The sequence below is a fragment of the Triticum aestivum genome, chromosome 7A, assembly GCF_018294505.1.
Source record: "Triticum aestivum cultivar Chinese Spring chromosome 7A, IWGSC CS RefSeq v2.1, whole genome shotgun sequence".
Taxonomy (NCBI): domain Eukaryota; kingdom Viridiplantae; phylum Streptophyta; class Magnoliopsida; order Poales; family Poaceae; genus Triticum; species Triticum aestivum.
In genome coordinates this window covers 59,408,523-59,417,608 of record NC_057812.1, presented here as the reverse complement: position 1 = coordinate 59,417,608, position 9,086 = coordinate 59,408,523, and the positions used below count along the sequence as shown (strand labels likewise).

General features: G+C 46.8%; 1 protein-coding gene across 8 annotated transcripts; it reads right to left on the bottom strand.

Moving 5' to 3' along the window:
* Positions 1-504: 504 nt before the first annotated feature.
* LOC123152266 (uncharacterized) lies at positions 505-3,898 on the bottom strand. Of its 8 annotated transcripts, none has more exons than XR_006476086.1 (4): positions 3,418-3,898; positions 2,761-3,184; positions 1,393-1,481; positions 505-980 (listed from the first exon to the last, which is right to left on the bottom strand). XR_006476086.1 is itself a non-coding variant. In XM_044571856.1 (4 exons), the coding sequence occupies exons 1-4, from the start codon at positions 3,465-3,467 to the stop codon at positions 1,497-1,499; spliced, it is 303 nt and encodes a 100-aa protein (XP_044427791.1). In that variant the 5' UTR covers positions 3,468-3,898; the 3' UTR covers positions 505-1,496. The 8 variants fall into 8 exon arrangements, 3 of the variants coding, with proteins under 3 accessions (XP_044427791.1, XP_044427789.1, XP_044427790.1); XR_006476085.1 differs by having other exon boundaries at positions 1,393-1,475; XR_006476087.1 differs by having other exon boundaries at positions 505-1,475; positions 2,761-2,827; positions 3,035-3,184.
* Positions 3,899-9,086: the final 5,188 nt, after the last annotated feature.

Here is a 9,086-nt window from a genome sequence, read left to right as displayed (position 1 = left end):
GCCTCCTTCCCAGCTCTTGTCGTGTGGCCGACATGCGTGCTCAAAGCAAAACTCGGTTATATGATGAAGTTGAATTCACTAAAGAAATTTTTAAAAATAATAATTAAAAGGGTAACAAAATATGTTTTTTAGTGTAAACAGGAATGGTTGGGAGGATTTTCAAGGAGTCATGAACCAGAGTCAGAGAAACTCTCATAGGTCCCCTAAAACATTTCCCATCAATCAACGCATAGGGACTCACCTATAAAGATCCTCACTTACAATTTGTTTAACTCCAGCAGACCTCTAAACCTCAACCCCTACATTTCAATGTCCTATATTTTATTAATTTTATGGAAATATCATACATTCATCATTGTAGTACCTTGCATTTTCATTTGAATGAACATTGGTACAATACAGAACTAACACATGAAACAGACAACCAAATAAAACTTAGTAATTCGAAGGCATCTCCGCTCATGCCAAGGAAAATCCCACTCATCGTGTATCGCGTTGCGGAACACATCCAATAGTTATTAATTATTACACTTAATAGTGAAAATACATCTCCGTTAAGTAAAAAAGGAACACAAATCAGAACAATTGAATTACCGTGGACCTACACGGCCGGTAAGGGCACTCTCAAATCATCTCAAACACATATGATTCTCCAAATTTACATGGATTAAACTCCAGTGCATATAGCCAGAATCATTTGTCCTCCGCATGGCAAAAATCTACAAGATCACAAATCATAAAATTGCGAAGTTTATGTTGCCATCTTGTATCCATAATATTTGTTATCCCATATTTTGTCATGGCCGATGACCCACATCTGTGGAGTAATAAAACCGATGCCAGTGCATGATCTTGCTTTCATAGTGTAATATGCTGTTCTAGTGAAAGCAAGTAGGAGTGGATAACTGCACCCGAGTCTACCTTCAGTTCTGCCCCTGAACTCCCTGCTTATGTACAGAGCATGCTGATGTCTCACACCCCTGCAGTTGAAAACTTAAAACAGTATAAACATGCATGTGCAACACATGTCTTACAAATATAAATGTTGATAATCACGATAGATGCTAATAAGTACTATATTATTGGATGTTGTATGTTTTTGCTAAATTTTTAAACATTTTGTTAACTACAATAACAATCAAGCAGACAATATGGTATTTTACTTCAAGAGTTCACACACGTATAGTTTTTGTATGTCAAGAACACAGAGATACTGAGTGCTGATGACCTGATGTGTAGATGAATTTAACCCATTTGCCAGCTAAAATGTAACACACCACATTAAAGTAGTACTACTATCTAAAATAATATATCACATGCACTAAAGTATTAGAAATATCTTTCAACAAGTATCTTCAAATAAATTGAGGTAGATACATGTGGAAACCCTACCGTTGCAAGGTTCAAATCATCAAATATCATCTATTCCAACACATGGATAAATTCGGGCAGTCCATTTGTAGTTGGTTGGCTGTCTGGCCCTTTGCAATACAGTATTAGTTAGCTCCAACCAAATAAATTGTTCTTAAGCTCTGCAAAGACACCTCTTATGTAGCATTCAAGGGAATAAAATCAATCAAAAATAACAGATATACGGGTATAGAAGCGAGCAGGAATTTGGAGGATCACGGCACTCTCATGCTCTACTGCTTGCTCTTCAAAAGAGAACAAGTCATTGAAGAGCACCACACGCCGAACACTTTTTATCAAGTACCTCGTGGGAAATAGCAACAACAATAAATCGTGAAAAATTAACCGTGTGTAACGCACGTCTCAAGCGCTAACCCAGGGAGATTCACATGGTATAAAAATAAAGCAACTGTTGAAAAAAAATATGTACTCAATGTTGTGATGCCATTCAAATAGTATTTTCAAAACAAAGTCACCATTGTGGTCATGATGCTGCATAGAGCAACACCCTGGATCCCTCACGGGCCTATATGGCCGGAGACCTTGGTGGGCGTGTATCCCGGCAACGCCATCTGCGGCCTGATGACTACGACAAAGAATTTGCTCCAGAAGTATAGCTAGCAGTTACTGTATTGTTGGTACGTGACTACTCCGCCACCCCGTCCACTGTTGAGGCTCTTTTGATAGCAGGTGTTGGCCCTAGCTGTGTTAGTGAAAACTAAAGTGATTTTTGAATTTTCAGGTTTAGAGAAATAGGCAGTGCCTAGCTGGCCAGACATCTGAACCTCTCTATATGCAAATTGGAGCGCACAAACCAAGTGAGTTAGCTTCTAAAAAAGAATGAAGACAAAGAGGTTGGTCGGGATACAAGCTCGCCAATGTAGGATTCAGTCAATGCCAAGCACGTGCCAAGCAAGGGTCAATGCCATCAAATAATTTGTGGATGATTCTGTCAATACCATGCAAGGATCGTTTTGAGTGACGTCGGCATCTCACTTTTCCAATGACCCCCGGCTCCCGGCATCGCCGCTGTGCAATCCAGCCGGCAACAGACAAACAAGCAACACACACACACGCCAGCAGAGAAATCATGCCATACCTCCTGGAACTGGAACCACATTTTGATTTTATGTATGAATCGAAAGATTATTCATGCCCATAGAAAATTGAGTTTTCTCAATATTTATGTTCAAGCAGTCAAAGAAGTAACAAGCGTGCACTGCAGATGTTTCAGTGAATGGAAGAGGAGATAAGATGAGAATAAAGTGTTGATGATTCAGTGTTAAACAACCAGTCCATCCATTGGATAGTTTCACTGAGCATTCGAATTTGATAATGAGAAAGAAGTACCTGATTATTTATAGCAGATGTCCACCTGGGAGTCTTTTTTATGAGGTTAACATCAGTACAAGAAACACTTGCAAGTTGTTAAACCAAAGACATTGTGTTAGAATATAACTTGGAAGTAATAATCAGAATATCCTGAATATAATTCAGCTTGCACTTCCATGAATCAATCAGAGATAAAGTTGATCTTTATTTGACATTCAATCAAATTAAATTTGAAGCAAGGTAGAAAGATGCAAGTCACGGCAGGGACAAAAACTATCAATTGATGAATTACCTACTCAAGGGTGTGGTGACTGCAGCCTCGTGCAGCATGGAGTGACGGGAACGCACAGAGGAGATGCAAGTGACGACACTTGTGCATGGCTGCGTGCGGCAAATACCTCGGTGGGAAAGCAGTGGCCATGATGAAATTCTTGACAACACCCTGTAATCAGGAATATAAATGTTGATATAACCTTAAAATTTAGGACTGCTTGATGACTATAAACCTGACAGTAAAAATGTGCATCGCTGAAAAATGACAAATGAAGTTCAGAACGACGGGTAGATGACAATAAATTTCAGAATCTAAAATGGTGATCCACGACATACTCTTGGTTACATCAATTTGAGAAGCACTGGAAGAAAAGTTGAAGCATCACATCACTGAGGAAATACCGTAAAGAAAACAAATCTGAGATGGAAGACCTCCGGCGCGACGGCCTCATGACTGAAGCTTCTTGGCGTGTCCTCTAGCTGCGGATTGGGGAGATGGCGGATACGACACGGGGACGGCGGGGAGGGCCGGCGAGGGCCACTGGGAGGGCGCTGGCATGTCCCCTGACAACAGATTGAGGAGACGACGGGCACGGCGCGGGGCCGGCGGGGAGGGCCGACGAGCGCCACCGGCAAGGCGCTGGTGCAGCCGACCGGGCAACGGGGTGGGCACTCTTGGGGCTGGCGGAGGAGGAAGGGAGTGGTAGCTTCACATGGGTAAGAGAGGCAGGCGGCGGGGAGCACCGGTTCTTTTGGGCAGGCGGCGTAGCGAGTACAACCACGGCCGCGGGGATGCGCCCCGATCCAACTCCGCGCGCTAGGCGGCCGCCGGAGCCCGCTCGCCGGCGAGCACCTCCTTAGCAGCCACCAGGCCTTACTTCTCCTCCCCACCGGATTTCCCGAGCGAACCCCACCTTTCGTTTTCTTTTTCTCTCCGGTCTAGGCACGCATCAAAAACCAGGAAAACAAGGCCGCTTCTACTGCTCCTCCGACCCTCGTACCAACAGTCCAACACAAGATCTGGATGATCGTTTAGGGCAAAAAACACGCAGGCACGATCTGTTGCACTGCCGCCGCCAGCCCTGTGGTCCTCTCCCCCATCCCTCCTCTACTACATGCTCCTCATGTTTCCGTCAGCCAGGTCCCCTCCATGGCGTGGTCCATCTCAGCCGCGACGGTGATGCCCATCGACCAATAGCAGCCCCATGAATCGCCGCCGGCTCGAAGCAGGGTGAGTGGCAAACCCTATCTAGGGTTTTGTCCTTCCCCTCCCCTACCTATGGGTTCCTTCTCAGATGAGATAGGGCCGGTCTTGCCTCCCTCCTCCCATGGTGTGGTCGCTCCCATGCAGGCACATGAACCCTAAGAGTGGTCGCTGGCCACAGTTCTTTGGCTCCACCACCGCTCATCCCCGTCGTCGCCACTCGCCTGCCCCAGCAGGCCTCAGGTCTAAGACGCACCGTCCCGTTACACTACCAGCCGAGGCGACTCCTCTGCACGCGTGGCCCTAAGAGCATCTCCAACAGCCGCGCTTCACGCCGCGCGCTAAAAACTAGTTTGCCGCGCGCCATTCTCCTGGTTTTGTGCGGCCGCCGACGCTGGTTTCAACAGCCGCGCTAAAATGCAGTGCACACGCGCGCCGCTCCAGCAGCGCGCAAAAAAAGCAGCGCGCGCGACTCGCCGTGGCATTGTATATATGGCATTTTGCACACAAAATGAATTTGAAACATTCAAAATGCAATAAACATGACATATAAAATTTCACACAAACAAGTTGATGAATAAAAGTTCATGCCCACAAGGCCATCCAACCAAGTTCAAGACACAAACAAGAGACATATCAATCCTCGTCCTTGTCTTCATCCTCATCTTCCGAAGACGATTCTTCCGCCTCCGAAGATGAATCTTCCTCCCTCTCCTCACCGCGCACCGCATCACGTGAAGCTCCGGCGGTGTTGGCAAGATCTTCAACGGCATCTTCATGGGAATGTGTGTGAGGAGGCACATCAAAAGACATTTCGCCCATGGCGGCCGGAGGTGCACCCGTGCCTCCCATGAGAGAAGTAAAACTCATGCCTCCCATGGCGGCCATAGCATCGGGGGGTGCTCCAAAGCCACCCATGCTTCCCATGGCACCTAAATCGCCCACGGTACCTCCGAAGCCACCCATGCCACCCATGGCGCCAAGGCCACCGCCACCCATGGCGCCGAGGCCACCACCACCCATAGCGCCAAGGCCACCGCCACCCATTGCACGAATCATGGCTCTTTTTTGATCAAGACTTCTTCACGGGAAAGGCCGACAAACTCCTTTTGTGCCTCATTGAGGTTAGATGCGTCCAAGAAGAACAAGTGCTTCTCCCATTCCAACAATCTTGTTCGCTCATCATTGCTCACCTTCCTCTCCTTGGCCTCCACCCTCCTCTCCTCAGACGCCAACCTCCTCTCCTCGGCTGCGGCATCTGGGGTCCTTGCCATTTTCCTCACCTCGTTGGCTTCTTTTCTTGCCTTCACAATAGCTTTCATAGCATTTTTGAGCTCATCATCTCCTTTCCTCTTCTTCTTTTTGTTTTGTCTTTCTTGCACCCATCCAGTCGTTTTGGCTTAGAGTATGAAACCGAGTTGGGTGTGGGGCTTCTCTTGCCATCATCACTTGATGCATCATCCTCCTGCTCATCATCATCGTCCAACTCAATTGTTCGCTTGCGTTTGTTGCTCAAATGCAAATCATCCAAATCTTCACGCTTCTTCCATTTCTCATCATCCTTCAACACATTATAGCAATGAGGCAAGGTAAAGACCCTTTCTTTATTGATCTTCCCCTTCTTGGTTTTCCTCTCCTCTTCTTTGAACAAGTTTTGTGCAATGTTGTACTACATGAAAACAAAGCAAATTAGCACTTCGAACACCAACAACAAGTATGATGAACATGTATGAAATGCCACTTACTCTATCGTCCTCATTTGTGCCACTTGGGTTCAACTTGTCAACCGCCTTTTGACAGGCCGCCCACCTTTGACAATCCGAGTTGATTGTCGACCATCGGGACCGAAGTGATCTCTCAGAGCGGTCAATTCCACTCACGTTGTGAACATGAAAATGTTCTTTCATCCGCCCCCAATAAGCCTCTCTACTTTGATCACCTCCAATGGATGGATCCCTCGACACTTGCAACCAAGTATTGCATAGTAAGATGTCATCGACGTTGGTGTAATTTCCCGCTCTTCCTTTCGGCGCGTCGACAATGCCCTCACCCTCCTCGTCCACCTCGAACTCATGGTCTTCGAAATGCATGTCTTTGGTTTGAGACCAATGCGAATTGTTGGAGCCAACACCCATAGTTGACATGTATGCATCATCATTGAGACTACAAAGTTTTTTGAACAATGCAAATAAGCTATCTATATGATGAATGCATTGAAAAAATAACAAGAAAAGAAAAGTTGGAAATAATTTCTACCTTGGGGGCATTTCGTCGAACATGTTGTGCGCGTCGGCCGCCAGCTCAACGAGTGAGCTCGCCGGCGCTTCGGTAGCCGCCGCGCCCGTTGCACGCCCTGCAAGCTTCTTCCTCCTCGCCTTCGAGGTGCCGGAGCCGTCCGCCGCCTTGTTCTTCTTCGCCGATGTCTTGCCCTTCTTTGGCCGTGCCGCATTGGGGAGCTTCGAGGAGGGGCCGGCGGCTCGGGCCGGCGCCAGCGCGACACCACCCGCCGCCAAGGTCATCCGCGGTGGCATGAAGAGTCCGCGCGCGAGACCAATGGTCGGAGGAGCTCCGGCGGAGGCGAGGCCAACGCCCCCCACGCTAGGGTTTGCAGCGGCGGCGGAGGCGGCAGCGGTGGAGGGGTCGCGGCTATAGGATGGGGTGAGCGGGGTGCCGGCACGTGCGTCCATGGGTGCAGTTCACCGGCGCCGGCGCACGCGGGGCGTAGGAGGCGGAGAGGAGAGAGTGCGGCGCGAGCGCTCGAGTGTGCCGCGCGCGGAAGAGGGCGCCCCAAATACACCGTGCGAGATAGCGAATCCGACCGCGCGCCCAATTCCTTATACCGCGCGAGCGGTTATTGCGCGCCCGCTGGAGCCACCTGCCGGGTTGCGCGCGCGCTAAAATGGCGAAATTTACGGCGCGGCGCTTGTTTAGCGCGGCTGTTGGAGATGCTCTAAGGTGTTCTGTTGGCTGCCAAGATTGGGGACGTGTGCGCACAGAGCTGCCGCGGGCGCAAGGGTACGCTATCCTCCATGCTGCCTGGGACGCAGAGCAGCGGCCACAGCCTCATGTCCGTCAATCGGTCGTCGGGCGGTCGAGTGAGTATCGAATTCCTGCTCAGCCTTTGGTCCTTCGATCGATATATTTTCATGTTGTTTTCCCAGGCCGTCCTGCTTAATCTTGGGTGTTCCTGCTCGATCTGCACATCACTTCACCAATTTAACCTGGATAGTGTCAGCCTATGCATATTTCCTTAGCTCATCAGTATATCAATGGGCCTGTTATACGGAGTACAATTGCTACCATCTATCTGCACTTTTTTTACCAGTGGATATGTGGAACAGTACTTGTATTTTTGTTTCTACCATGTTTGGTGCCATTCCCTGATCCCTTTGGTTTACTGAGAAATTATCGGAACACTGCCATCTAAGTAATCAAGTATCATGTCTTATAACTATGTAAATTAGTTCAGCTATACAAATCAAGCTTTTTCAGATCTAGTTACTTCTGCTCATGCGTCAAGTGGTCGAATAAAACATGCTGTCAACAGTAGAGTGGTGCCGGTTATTTCATTTAATAAATACTGAAGTTCAGTGTTTAGTTTAGAATGACAAGGATCTGATGTATTCACTCCACACATGTGTCTTATTTCCAAACAGCTGATAGTCTGTCGGATGAATATATTTCCCTAGATGCCCCCACCATCGTCAGGTTCTCCATCTTCTAGATCTCGCCCTTTCATGCCGAGCATCTCCCTTGCCTCCGGATGCTGCAGTTTGTGTTCACTGACCTACCAATCCACGAGAGGCTCACTGTCCAGATTTGAAGCTAGAGGGTACAATTCTGGAGATATATCATTCAGCTCTATATGTTCTAGATCCAGGAGTTTCACAACAAATGTTATGTTTCCAAGATTATAGATCTAATTAGGACTAAGTGAATGAGATTACTTGGATAGTATTCACTCCTCTGGTGATGTATGGTTATTATGTGCTTCTCTTGAATTTATTTTGATGTGTACATTTTAGATTAGGTCCTTTTCGGCAACCAGAACGACTGAAGCTTTTCAGATCTTTTGATGCTGAATTTTTATGGTGGCTTCACACAACTATATCATTTTGCCCACCAAACCATCGTCATATTTTAGTAATTTGTTTGTTCAGTGGCGGTCCCTTGATGAGATTTAGCATCACATCCATGGAAATGAAGAAGCTATAGATTGGCATGTCCAAGTTTGCAGTTTTTCTACATCAGACTGCTTCCACGGAGGTCAAATATGAGGCATTGTCAACCCATGAAATGGCAAATTCTGGACGCACATATTATTTTTCCAAATACATTGTGTCGAACTCTTATTGTGTACATATATAATTGGATGCTGAATGATTTGATGTAGGGAATTAGAGAGGCTGGAGGTAGTTGGTTGCAGAAGGTAGAAAAGAAGAATATCTTCCAACGCTTAATAAGTTGGGAGACAGAGAGAGTGAGACTAGAATATGTATACCCGTTGCAATGCACGGGCAATTAAATTAGTTACATATATTTAAGTAGTACAACCTCCGTCCCAAATTATTTGTCTTTGATCTTTTTTAGATACGTATGTACTGAGATACATCTGTATCTAAAAAAATCTAAGACAAGTACTTTCGGATGGGGGAGTAGGTTTCTGGATTGCTTGAACCAGGGCTACTAGGAGAAAGGAGCAACACTTGGAGAAGAAGGGAGCCAAAAATCTTGTGTACTGGTACTTTCTTTCCAACTAAAGTAGTTGCTTATTCCATGTGATTATCTAATTTTGACCCATTCTATTTTTTGGTTTCCAGGGACCCATCTCTCTGGATTATGGTGAGCTAGGGGCGTTGCTTATATG

What these genes read in the sequence shown, in the direction of transcription:
- LOC123152266 (XM_044571854.1), bottom strand. Translation starts at nt 3,467, where the DNA reads ATGAGGCCGTCGCGCCGGAGGTCTTCCATCTCAGATTTGTTTTCTTTA. An exon ending in TCAGATTTGTTTTCTTTACG is followed by an intron (nt 3,185 to 3,417) that starts GTATTTCCTCAG and finishes TCCTGATTACAG; the next exon opens with GGTGTTGTCAAGAATTTCAT. An exon ending in GTCACCACACCCTTGAGTAG is followed by an intron (nt 2,828 to 3,034) that starts GTAATTCATCAA and finishes ACAACTTGCAAG; the next exon opens with TGTTTCTTGTACTGATGTTA.